At 37.8% G+C, this 14,124-nt stretch overlaps 1 protein-coding gene across 4 annotated transcripts in view; it reads right to left on the bottom strand.

Annotated features, from left to right (window-relative positions):
* The window catches only part of Bmpr1a (bone morphogenetic protein receptor type 1A), a 98,311-nt gene that overhangs the window by 39,234 nt on the left and 44,953 nt on the right, over nucleotides 1-14,124 (bottom strand). For 2 of the 4 annotated variants that reach the window (XM_027389440.2, XM_027389443.2), the window contains exons 2-3: nucleotides 13,494-13,608; nucleotides 2,496-2,694 (exon numbers count right to left, since the gene is read on the bottom strand). In XM_027389440.2, the coding sequence (XP_027245241.1) occupies nucleotides 2,496-2,562 (67 nt within the window). In that variant the 5' untranslated portion in view covers nucleotides 2,563-2,694; nucleotides 13,494-13,608. Of the gene's footprint in view, nucleotides 1-2,495; nucleotides 2,695-13,493; nucleotides 13,612-14,124 lie in introns of all 4 variants that reach the window. The other 2 variants (XM_027389441.2, XM_027389444.2) reach the window with 2 other exon arrangements.

Raw genomic sequence — 14,124 nt, 5'->3', positions numbered from 1 at the left:
TTGTATGGACCCACTTATAAATAGATATTAACTATAATGTAAAGGATAATCATGCTACAATCACGGACCCAGAGAGACTGTGTAACAAGGAGAGGTCAAGGGGATGCATGGGAATGTGAAATAGATTTTTGTAGAGTGGACTGGGGTTGGTGAGGATGGGAACAGGAGTGAACAGGTGTGGGTTGAGGGCAAGTACTGGGAGAGATGTCTACAATTGGGGGGCATTTCAAGGGTGAGGTAAAAACCTAGTGCAGTGGAAATTCCCAGGCATCTATGAGGGTGACCCTAGTAATGGAGACTGAACAAGACTTTCAGTGGAGCGACTGGGACACCAAACCAGCCACAAAAGCCTTGACCTACAATTTGTTCTGCCTACAAGATGTGTTGGGGTAAGGGTAGCACAGAAATTGTGGGAGTGGTCAACCAATGACTAGTCCAACTTGAGATTCATGCCATGAGAGGGAGCCCAGGCCTAACACTGCCTGGAGGACAAGGACCTGGAGACTGGATAATCCAGATACCTAGGATAGAACTGAATGCAACTGGACAAAAAAAAAAAAAAAAAAAAAAAAAAAAAAAAAAGTCAATGAAATTATCCTAATGATACTCTGCTATACTTATAGAGCAGAGTCTAGTATAATTGTCATTAGAGAGGCTTCATTCAGCAACTGATGGGAGAAGATACAGAGACCCACAGCCAATATTAGGTGAGCTTGGGGAATCTTGCAAAACACAGGAAGGGAAGGATTGTAGAAGTCAGAGGGATCAAGAACACGACAAGAAAACAGAGCAGAGAATCAACTAAGCAGGGCTCATAGGGGCTCACGGAGACTGAGCCAGTAAGCAGGGCACTTGTATGTGTCTGACCTAGTTGTTGTGTGTATACCCTATGGTTGTGTTGCTTGGTGTTCTTGTGGAACTCTAAACAGTGGGAATGGGGGTGTCTCTGCATGCTTTTGGGACCTTTGCTTCTACTGGGTTGCTTCATCCAGCCTTAATGAGGGGATGTGCCTAGTCTTATTGTAAGTTGTTATGCCATGTTTGGCTGATATCTGAGATGGACTGTTCTTTTATGAAGGGAAAGGAAGACGGGTGGATCTTAGGGAAAGGAGAGGTGGGGAGTTGAGCTAGGAGGAGAGGAGGGAGAGGAAACTTTGGTCGGAATGCAATAAAGTACATGAGAGAATTAAAAAAAAAAAAAAAAAAAAAGTAGTGTGTACCACACCATCTATAAATGACCTGAACAGCACATTTTTTTTTAAAAATCAAAATGGAAATTTCCTCAGGATATAGAAAATATTAATAGTACTACTAATTTAGCTTCCCAATCATGGAAATTCGGGATGACAGTGGTCAGCAAAACTTAACAGAAAGGTATTGTATTACGTATTCCTATATTTCACAGATAAAAGTGGATTGAACTGAAGGGGCTCTGTGTTCTGAGCAAAGAAACAATAAGGCAAAAAATACAAAGAAGCTATAGATTTCATTTTATGCTCATGCACTAACACAGAAATTTTAAAAAGCTTTATGCTGTTACCCAAATTTCTTCATGTGGATAAATAACCCTCATCATTCAGAACTATGTATGAAATTGCAACTTATGAAGCCAAAGCCTTTGAAAAATGAAGATGGAAGGCCAGGGGCTAGGACAGTGGGAAGCCAGGCTAGCTAATTAACAAGCTCCAGGTTTAGTCAGAGACCCTTTCTCAGATGGACAATGGGTGGGAAGACACCCAATGCCAACACTTGTCTCCACATGTATGGGCATACCTTTGTGCACAAATACCAACAAACATACACACAAAATTTTAATAAATTCTAAAGAAGAAAATGAAGATAGTGGTGAGTTCTATCTCAAAAACTTTTATAAAGCAATGTTACCTTTTCAGCTCAAAAATACTGTCCTCAATAAACCACTGGGGAAGAAGTTTGTATGCAAATACAGTTCACCTGAGTTTAGACATCACTATTAAGTTCCAATTTGATCTATGAACACACATTATACAACAAAGGTCACAAATAAATTGCTTATACTCTATGGAGAAACTCTGCATAGACAAACAAGTGCATTTATTTTCCAAAATCTTCTTATGACAATAAAACAAATTTTGAATTATTATTTGTACTTATTCTTTGTTGCATTTTAAAGGAGACGGGAAATTTAAAGCTCAGTCTCAAATACCTATTGTTCTGTGTTTCAGGTCCTAAACTGCAGATTATTTTTACTTACTCTCATCTGATTCTCACAAGACAAACCTCATGTCATGTATCTTGCCTGTTATAGATAGAAAAAAGGTTCAGAGCCTAAGATTTTAAAAAGGTGTCTATCTATACAAAGTTCACAATTTGTTCCAGCGTGTTCTTTGCTTCTTCACTTAAAGAATTGTGCTGGTGGGGCTGACAAGTTTATAATTGAGCATGAGCTAAGAGCAGATCAAGGTTAAGTGCTTTATATGCATGGAAATGACTTTCTGAAATAAGCATCAATTTACCTTGAACATGACAAATGATGAACAGACAGGCTCCCAATAATCTGATGTAAGTATATAGCTGAGTCATTGTTCAATGTCCACGTATCCTGTACACTGCCACTTTGAATTACTGGTTGTTCTGTTTCACTAATTTAAATGGCTTTACTGAATGAGATTTCCTTATAGAAGAAAGAAATCACCTGCTGCTTTCTTCAGACTCCTGGAAAAAAAACAAACAAGGCAATGAATATAATGAAATTTTGGAAGTTTTCAAGAGTGGAAAGGAAAACAAGCTTAACCAGGCTCTTAAATGCAGAAATATATTTTAAAAGTTTTGGTGTGTACTGGGGGCCAACTCTAGGGCCTTGCACATGCTCAGTTCTATCACTGAGCTACAGTCTCAGTTATATTGAAATGTATTTATAATGATCAAAGCTCTCGTTTTCTTAAGGCATTGTAATTATAAAGCCTAAATACTTTAGTAGAAAGTTATAATCTCTCTTAATCTCAAATCAGCCACAATAAACACACTAAATCTCAACCAACCAGTGCAGTATTGTACACAAAGGTTGAGTCCCTACTATGTGGGAAGGTGACAGTGCAGAGATTTCTTAAATCTAGGAATTCTAAGAAAGCTGGGCAACAGCAAGATGACTCCAGCTCTAGAGAAAAGAAGAAAACAAAAAACAAACCAACAACAACAACAACAACAACAAAAAACCCTCATCAATAGCTTTCTCTAGTTGCCATAATGTAATTAAATTATTTATTACTGAGGTGAACATTTCAACTAGGTAAGGTATGGTGGTACATACATGCCTCTAACTCTAGCACTTGGAAGCTGGGGGCACAGAGGCAGAAAGATTATGAGTTCTAGCCAATCTGGGCTACATAGTCGGACTCTAGTTTCAGTTTACCCCACCACCACCACCCAAAAAAGAAGTTCCTTAGTATATTAAGAAAACAGAACATTGAGGTACCCGTGCACACTGTTAATCCCAGCACTCAGGAAGCAGAAGCAGGTGGATCTCTATGAGTGTGAGGCCAGCCTGGTCTACAGAGTGAGTTCCAGGACAGCCAAGGATACACAGAGAAACCTCATCTTGAAAAACAAGCAAACAGAAAAGGTTGAATTTAAAATAAAAGCTGTCCATCAATATTCATTTAAATCCTAGTGAATAACAATATAAACACCTTAAACATATTCCACAAATAGAAAAGAAAGCCACCCTAGAAAATTTATATATTTAAATAAGCAGCATGCTTCTTTATCAAAGCAAAAACAGAAACTATCTTTGGGGAGGGAGGCTGAATGCATAACCTTATGCTTGCTAAGCACATGCTCTAGAAAAAATTAGCTATACTTCCAGACCCTAGAAATGTACCTTAAATAAAGCTATTCTCCTAAAATACTCCAAATCTGAATTCATTTAAGATAAAGCTGAGTTTTTAATATGGGAATCATGAAGTATAATCACTGCAATTAAGATTTGGTTCTTCAGTAGCACAGACACTGAGATCAACAATTAATAAATGGGACCTCCTGAAACTGAGAAGCTTCTGTAAAGGCAAGGGACATAGTCAGCAAGACAAAACAACAGCCCACAGACTGGAAAAGATATTCACCAACTCCACATCTGACAGAGGACTGATCTTCAAAATATACAAAGAACTCAAGAAGCTAGTCTCCAAAACACCAAACAATCCAATTAAAAAGTGGGGTACAGAACTAAATAGACAATTCTCAATAGAGGAATCAAAAATGGCTGAAAGACACATAAGAAAGTGTTCAACATCCTTAGCCATCAGGGAAATGCAAATCAAAACAACTCTGAGATACCTTCTTACTCCTATCAGAATGGCCAAAATCAAAAACATCAATGGCAGTTTATGCTGGAGAGGATGCAGAGAAAGAGGAACACTCCTCCACTGCTGGTAGGAGTCCCAACTTGTACAGCCACTTTGGAAATCAGTATGGCAACTCCTCAAGAAAATGGGAATGAGTCTACCACAAGATCCAGCAATTCCACTCCTAGGCATATACCCAAAAGAAGTACATTCATGTAACAATGACATCTGTTCAACAATGTTCATAGCAGCATTATTTGTAATAGCCAGAAACTGGAAGCAGCCTAGATGCCCCTCAACTGAAGAATGGATACAGAAAATGTGGTACATTTACACAATGGAGTACTACTCAGCAGAAAAAAACAATGGAATCTTGAAATTTGCAGGAAAATGGATGGAACTCGAAGAAACCATTTTGAGCGAAGTAACCCAATCACAAAAAGACAAACATGATATGTATTCACTCATATGTGGACCTGCTTTATGATACATAGTAGTGACCATGCTTTATCAGAGCTGTTTTTGATGATGTTGCTCAGAATGGTTTCCTTCCAGATGATGATTGAGAAGCTAATTAAAAAAAAAAAAAAATGGTGCCAGGTACCACAAGATAACAGAACTGTGCTGTTTTTATAGGATTTTGTTTTTTACTTTTTTTTTTTTTTAAATGGAGAGTTCTGGATGTCTCTACAATTTTGTTCAAATGACTGCAGAACCTGGAAAAGCTGTTGCTGCTGTTGATGCATAACATACTGCCATTATTGGTCTTTTTATATATATAATTTGAATTTTTGGAAATGTTAGCTGTGCTGTCAACTTTGGAAAAAAGTAACCCAGTTTACCATGTTGAGTTGGCATTGTACAAAAATTAACAGCCATATTGGTCTAGAAATGTTGAAGTTAATTTTTTCCCATTTGTACAGGGGTAACGAACTGTATTAAATATGTAAGGTCTTAAAAAGAAGAAGAAGAGGAGGAGGAGGAGGAGGAGGAGGAGGAGGAGGAGGAGGAGGAGAGAGAAGAAGAAGAAGAAGAAGAAGAAGAAGAAGAAGAAGAAGAAGAAGAAGAAGAAGAAGAAGAAGAAGAAAGAAGAAGGGATTTTGAGAGCCCATCCCATGTGAAGGGATGCTCTCTTGACCTGGACACATGGGGAAGGGCCTAGGCCTGGCCCAGGATGATGTGGTAGACTTTGGGGAGCCCCTTTTTAGGGCCTTACCCTGCCTGGGGAGTGAAGGGGGCATGGCTAGGGGCAGGTGGGATGTTGGGGGGAAGGGGAGGGAAAGGGAGAAGGGATTGACATCTGAAGCAAGCTTGTTCCTAATTTGAACTAATAAAATAAAATAAAATAAAAGATTTGGTTCTTAGCCAGTAGTAGTGGTACATGCCTTTAATCCCAGGACTCAGGAAGCACAGGTAGGCTAGTCTGGCTACAAAGCAAGCTCCCAAACAACAAACCCTGTCTTGGGGGTAAGAAAAAAACAAAAACAAAAAGAACCCAAAAAACAAAAAAACAAAACAAAACAAAACAAAAAAACAAACAACAACAATAAGATTTGGCCCTTATTAATACACAGTAAACTCTTAAAAGACTTTTAAATTAAATAGACAAATTAAATAGAAAAGGTAATGGAAAAAAGACTAATTTGTACCATGGTCAATATAACACCATTTTTTAGCCTATTCTTTTGTTTCAGGTAGGTTGGTTTCATTAACTTAGGCCTAAACTATTTCTTAGTGAAAAAGGTTTTGCTTATTTATTACTTAATTATCCTTGGTGTGATTTCTACCAGGTAATATGTAATAAATAATAATAAGTAATCTGTGCTTTCTACATTATCTACTGAACAATTTTCGCTTTACAGTATTGTGGAAATACTGTATATAGACAGGTATACATTATATAACTATTTTAAATCTAAGAGTTCTTTTATATTGATCTGCTTTGGGTTTTGTTTTTGTTTTTGAGACAGGATCTTGCTATATATAACTCAGACTGGTCTACAATTCTGGAACTTAGTGGTTTTCTTGTCTCAGCCCTCCAAATACTAGGATCATAGGCCTACACCACCATGCCTTACTGGCTTAAAAATCTCCATACATGCAATCCCTTCCCCAACTTGTTCTTTCCTTGGACAAGATCTATCTACCTGAAGCTGGCAATGCACTCACCAGATAGTCAAGGATGGTCTTGAACATGTGATCCTCCTGCCTTTCCCTCCTAAACACCTGGGACTACAGGATTTTGCTACCACAAGTGCTTTAAATTTTAGTAATTTTTAAAAACTTCTATACAAAACATGTAAATTGCTTCAAAAACTTATTACCGAGATAATAAAGTCTAAAATGATCAGATGAAAATGTTTGCAATGTGACAAAGCAGCATGTGTATAAAGAACATACCTCTTAACATGATTCAACTGTAATTCTAGAAATGCTTGTGGCTTGCTCCAAATTCAAAGAAAGTTTCTGTATACTCTTAACCCTGATCATTCCCTGTATTTCCATCTGCCAAGCACATATCTAAGTCACTCACTGCCTTCTCCTTCCCACTCTTCCAGATGCTATCATAGTGGAAAACAGCACCCACCCCCAATAACTAGGCCAAATCCTGGCCTCATTTTTTGCCTGCCTTGCTAGTTCTCAGTTTTTGATTATTTTACTTATTTATCAACATTTATAGAGTATGTATTATAGACAAAAGTAAAATACTAGAAATACAAATACAAGTATTCCAAATTCATTCACTTATTTATTTTCAAGACGTGGCTTCTCTTTATAGCCTAGGTTAGCCTCAACTAACTCATTTCCAGGTGCACATCATCACATCCAGCTTATGATTCTATCAATTTCTGCTTGAAGGAGCTCAAGCAGAATCTTGGGTGGGGCTCATCACTGTGACTTGTTCTATTTCCTGTAGTGGTTTCATCATCAGTTTATATAAAGGTGGCACTTGAGCTTTAATGACTACCTGGTAGCAAGGCATCCTTATTGTACAGGAGACCTTTGATGTACTTTCCATATCAGTCCTGTTCAGAGAAAAGGGTCTACTGCAATATTGACACAAGTCCAAATTCTAGATATGCCTTAAACCAGTAATATAAAGTCTTTGAATAAGTTTTCCTTATCTTTACATAACCAAGGGGTACTCTCTGGCTCACAGCTATCCTGAGAATTAATTAACACATTCACCTCTGTGTCAATACTATTATAAACGCTTTGTTAAAATTAATTTATAAAGTTCCCACAACTGCCTCGAAAGGTGTAACTGAGGTGGGCTGAAGAGAATTTAGTAAAGATCACACATGGCAATAGAGCTATAATTCAAAAGGTCTGGTTCTAGACTCCATTTATTAATTGCTATTTTACACATTATATTAATTATACTACATGATATGAAATATACATTACATATTGTAAAGTACTTAGAATTATAGTGGCACAGAGTAGGTACTCAATAAAGTTCCTTCTTCTCAAACTTGTCTATGACATGATCTGGTATATATGAGGGCAGCACCAACTGGGAAATTCTTAATAGTTTAAAAACCTGTGATAACTATAAAATCAATACATTAGTTGTACTAAGAACAATGCTAAGCTATGAATGTAATCTCCTCAGGTATTAGTAGAAACACATTGCTATCCATACCCACAGAAGGTAACTACAGGAATGTAAAGGACATAGAAATTACTTCATTTACATACAAATGGAACCAAGGGGTCACAGAATTTAAGAGGAACAGATAGCAGAAAGGGAGAGAATACTAACTCATTACATCCCCTCAAATTCTTAAGTCCTGTGTAAACAGTGTTCTTGCCATTGGATACTGTTCCCTAATTATTCATTAAGAGCTTTTTATACATCAGCCCATGCATCAAACACCCAGAATATAGTCATGATAGAAAAACAGACCCATCTTTCATGGAGGTCATAGTCATTAAATGAGACAATTAAAATGCTGTACAGGAGTCAGTAATAGCACAGTGGCAGAGCTGTTTGTGGGAGGCTCTGCATCTCAGGGGAAGAAAATAAAAGATGGAAATGCTTTTGACACAGAACAAGACAATAAAAAAATGTGAGCATATTTGCACTAAGCTGTAAGGTAAGAAAAATGTGAAACCCTGGATGGGCCAGATTTGTTCTAGATGTAAAAGCCCATGCAAGCAATGCTGAGAAGTAATACTTAAGCTGCTATGTGCAGATAAATATCGGTTAAGCTAATAGTCTGTGCAAAGATTTCTGAGAAAAGAGAAAACAGAAAAACAAGAAGCAGTGCTTCTGAACCATGGAGAATGCAGTAGTGTAATACAGAAGAGGTTGAAAAGACAGAAAGGACAAGGTCTCTATGAAAGATTTGGGTTTAAGTGTAAGAGAGATCGGCATCAGTTACCCAGGTTTTACATAATGAACTAGAAAAAGGCAAGAAGAACAAAAGCAAAGCAGCAGTAAGAAGACATGAAAATTAAGGAGAGCGACAATAGTGGTTAAGATCGGGGTGAATACAATTAAAAACAAGACTATATAGTACTTGGTAATGGTTGGATGCAGGGGTCAAGGAGCATGACTCAAAGATAAACTCTCATACTGCTGGTCTAAGCAATCACTAAAATGTGAATAAGCAGATTTTTGGACAAAGTGAAGAAAAAAGGGCTCAAGGGTTCAGATTTAGACATCTGAGATTACCCAAAAGGAATGTCTGCTGGGCATCTGGTTCTCAAGCTTAAAGGAAACATCTGGAGCTGAAGATACTAATCTTCCATTATGTCAACAGCATAGAGATATTAAAAGCTAAGGCTTTTGGATGAAAGAGTCCCAGAGCACTGTTTAGTTAGAAACTGCACTAATGGCCAGGCATAGTGGTGCATACCTGTAATTTCAACACAGAAGGCCAAGACAAAGTTAGAGATCAACACTGGCTACACAGTAAGACCCTTATCTAAGCTTCCTCCCCATAAGTCAAAGATCACTGTCAAGATCTGAAATATGTCCACAAACACTTTGATATATCCCTCAAGAGAGTGAAGTCTAATTCCCCTCCCTTGAGTATGGACTAGACTCAGTGACTCATTTCTAATAAGTAAGATGTAAACATGAGTGACTTCTGCTATGCCATTAAAAAGTACTTCAGCTTCTACCTTGATGTACTCTTACTGAAGCCAACAGCCACGTCTTGATCTGAAACCAGGCTAGCCTTAAATTTGTGATGATTCTCCTGCCTCAGGCTCCCAAATGCTGGCATTACTTACAGTCATGTGCCACCATATCCTGTTACCTTTGGTGGACTCTTGATAATGCATGTGATAACAAATGTCAGCTATTATGAGTTGCTAAGGTTTAGGAATCAAGAGATAAACCAATTACCATTGTGGAAAACACTGAAATGTAAAAGCCTAATCACCATGAAAGAAGTCTGAAAAAGTAGTCAGGTGAGGGAACAATACAAGTAGCATCTAGACAAAATGCCCAGAAAACTATAACATTATGGATAATAATGTTTCTTCAAAGAAGTAGACAAAAGCATGCTGTTTTAAAATTATTTCCACAAGACTCATGGAGAAGGGGTAGAAAGCAGACTCTAACTCTGAATTATCATAGTTACACATTTTCCTCTCTGTGTTATGGGCTCAACTCCATAAAAATGACATTAGTTTATTTATCTAAGTACAGGTAGTTTTTGTATCACACCCTAGAGGGCAATTTTTAACAGGCTAAACAGGACAGCAATCTGCTTGGTTTTAAATGTCAATTCTAGTTGCCTTGACTTGTAATTTTGACAATGTTGGTTCATCTATTAAGGCCTTGCATTCCTTCATCATAACCTAGGAGTCAGTACCTCGTACCCCAGTATTACATACTCAGTAAACAGGTGTCAATACTATAATTATTAGCAGCAATAAAAATGTTGTGGACTTCCCTTTGTCTCACATTAACTGTTTCTACAATTATAATACAGAAGCAAAACTGTTAGCTGATTTATTTTTTTATTTTTTGAGGCAGGGGTTTGTAGGAGAAATGTTAGCCACACCCTCTTGCGGGCTGGCACAGGTGATGCAAACCATGCACACTAGGGCGTGGTCAGTGACATAGCAAGATCTTAAATATGAGGGTCGCACGCAGGTGGCTCTCTGTGGCATGAGTACTCTCCTATTAAAAACATCTGTTCCTCAAACTTGGTCTGACTCCTTTGAGGTACACATTATTTGCGCCCCACTTTAGGGTGCCCCACTTTAGGGTTTCTCTGTGCAATAGCTTTGGCAGTCCTGGAACTCACTTTGTAGACCAGGATGGCCTCAAACTCATAAAGATCCTCCTGCCTCTGCTTCCCGAATACTGGGATTAAAGATATGCACCACCATGTCTGGCATAACCTGATTTTATAACCATACCAAGACTGATTACTGTCATTCTAACATTTGAAAATAAAATATATGCTTTTTAAATTGCTAAGAATTTTATCAGAACAATAATTTTTTAAATTATTGTGTAGTATTTGAGTGTGGAGTTCAGAAGACAACCTTTGGGAAATCAACACTGCTGGTACCACTGAATCTAATGATGGAACTTGCGTTTGTCAGGTTTGAGAAGCAAGAGTTTTTATCAGCTGAGTCATCTTACTGGTCTTCATCAGAATCTTTTCCATAAATTAAAAAACCTACTTTACAAAATGTCACTAACGTAAGGACAGAGGCTGAGGAGATGGTCCACTCATTAAAGTATGAGGACTAGAGTTTTGATTCCCTGTAGGCACATAAAAAGCACTTGCAATTATAGGCATCTATAAAACCCATTGCTGTAGGGGTAGAGACAGGAGTCTCTTGGTCTCATGGGGACATGCTGGACACCCTAGCTAGGAGCTCCTCCAGGCACAGTGAAAGATCCTGTCTCAAACAGTAAGTGACAGAGAACCAATGGCACCTATGTGCATGTGAGTGTGCACACACATACACACACACATACACACAAATACACATGCATACAGACATTTAAATGCTGCATAATCAAAATGCAAAATGATGTAAAATTAAAAAACTATCAAATTGTCATCTAACAATTGTATATATTGATAGTTTCTTCGGGAAATTACATGAAACAAAATTAGGAGGAAATATAAAGTTTTTAAAAGATTTGTTGTTGTTGTTGTTGTTATTATTATTATTATTATTTTATTGGTGTTTAGCCCTGGTTGTCATTATTATTATTATTATTATTATTATTATTATTATTATTATTATTATTATTATTATTGGTGTTTAGCCCTGGTTGTCCTGGAACTCACTCTGTAGATGAGGAGAGCCTCAAACTCACATATCACCTGCCTCTGCCTCCTGAGTGCTGGGATTAAAGGTACATCATAACCACCTGGCTAAAGAAAGATTTGTTTATTTTATGTAATATCTTGCCTGAATGTATGTCTTTGTGTGTCTAGTGTCCAGCAAGTGGAGTTACAGATTATCATTAACTGCTGCATAGGTGCTGGAAACTGAACCCAAGTGCTCTGAAAGAGTAACATGTACTCTGAACTGTGAAGACAACTCATCAGACCCACGAATTTCCTAAGTTAACAAAAAAAAAAATGTAAAATTTTACAAACAAGAAGGCTGAACTAACAATTTAATCAGAACTGAAGAACAAATAGAAAAAGAAAATCCCAAACAAAACAGGGAAAGTCTGAAGTCAGCTGTAAAAACAAGCCTGGAGTCATTCCTTTCCTTTTCCTGTTAAACTTCTCCCAGACCCTTCATTTTTACTTAATACTAGAAAGGTGTGGGAATTTCCAGCAAGCTGGCCAACTGCCAGTTCCACAGATCTACAAGGAAAAACCCCCTTTCCAGGGGTCCGTCAGGCAGCTCCAGGCGCCGGGTCTGACAAGCTTTCTGAGAAGGACTATTCTGGCTGCAGACTTTCTGGCTCCACAGCCATTGTTTGCATGGCAGCTCTGCTCCTTATCCAGTGCCTGGATTAGCATAAGAATATCGTCTTTTCCCTTAACAAGAAACTCATCCATCTTCTTTCCTCAATTTCTTCTAACCTCTTTCCCAGCAATCCTAACCCCAATATACACGTGTGCAACTGCAGCAACGCTGGTCATGGTTATTCTAGTTATGATTATTTTTATAACAGTGAAAACACAATCTCATCCAAATCTGAGGAAAATAATTTGCTTCAAGAGCTATGAGAGCATATCTGTGACAACACAAGCCTGGTTTTAGCATCTAAGGGAAAGAAAATCCTTCAGTTTGAATGTGAAATGGAAGTAACAGTCTCTGAAGCTGCTAGCAGCTACTTTGGAACCAGAAGACAAACCAGATCCTTGGAAACAATGAATGCTCCAGCAATGAAGCCTCAATTACTCAGGGAAGAGTCAGTAGATTGCCAGTTGTGGTGGTATACACCAGTAGGACTTGCTGATGGAGAAGGCAGGCACATCTCTGAGTTCCTGGACAGCCAGGCCTACACAAAGAAACGCTGTCTCAAAAACCAAACAAACAAAAAGAAGCAGCCCACAAAACAAAACAAAACGCCCATACATTCTAGTGAAGTTTTGAGGTCACTGAAAGTTTTTCTGTGATAATCAAAAACATTCGCCAAGATGAAGATTAAGAAAGAAAGGCACAAAATCCAATAAAAAGAATTAAATAAATAAATAGACAGACAGACTTGAGTACTCTAGGTTAGTTTAACCCAATGAGTGATTGAAAGAGCTTGCTGTTCTTTCCCAGACTCAAGTTCAAGTTCTAGCACAGAGACCACGTGTTCCACAACTACCTCTATCTCTACCTCTACCACCACCACCTCCAGGGGACCTAACACTCCCTTCCTGGCATTCATAGCACATGCCCACATACAGCAAATGAGTGTGCATGCATGTACCGATGGACACACACACACACACACACACACACACACACACACACACACACACACACACACACACACGCAAATAGATCTGGAACATTCTTGAAGGGATGAACATTTATTTGTAAGATGAAAATATATTAAAATTATTAATTCATAAGGAAGTTGATTCAAGAAACTTAGCAGTTAACACAAAGTTCTTGTGTGACAAGGAAATTAAGAAGCTCCAATGAAGTTGCAATGGTGATACAGAAACTATTTTCAATAATTAAGAAAGCATTTTTCTATGACTTGATTTTCTTAATATTTTTCCTTACCTCAAGGATGTGACTAGATAAAACTGTAGTTCCAATTTTCTCCAAACAGCTTTGACCTATGCTTCCATCTCATGAATTCCAAGACAGTATCAAACCGATGCATATTTTCATAAATCTGCTTTAAAAAAAAAAAGACTTGCTTAAGAAAAATTTTTTTGTTGTCCAAAGAAAATGTGTAAAATCAGCATTAAGTATTTCATAGGTAAAATTAATCGTTTTCAAAGTAAAGTCAATGAACAGTTACTCACCAAAGAAGAACATATGGTTCTATAGAAAATAAAATTTTAAATGTCCACATTAAGCTTCAGGTTTTAATGAACAGTATTTTAAAAAACCTTTAAGAACTGCTGGAAACAACACTTAAATGTGCAGTTTTCTTCCACTCTCACTTTTCCCTCTCTTACTGTAATTTTTGTATATTTACTGTGGTGGGGAATACACACACACACACACACACACACACACACACACACACACACACACAAAATCTTTTTGTTTGCTTTTTGAAGCAGGGTCTTACTATGTAGCTCTGGCTGGCTTCACACTCCTGGTGTAGCCTTGAATTCACAAAGATCTTGTGTCTCTGCTTCCCCAGTGCTTGGATTAAAGGTGTGTATTACCATTCCCAGTC

This window comes from Cricetulus griseus (assembly GCF_003668045.3).
Source record: "Cricetulus griseus strain 17A/GY chromosome 1 unlocalized genomic scaffold, alternate assembly CriGri-PICRH-1.0 chr1_1, whole genome shotgun sequence".
NCBI classification, from domain to species: domain Eukaryota; kingdom Metazoa; phylum Chordata; class Mammalia; order Rodentia; family Cricetidae; genus Cricetulus; species Cricetulus griseus.
This window is presented reverse-complemented; position numbering and strand designations above follow the sequence as displayed.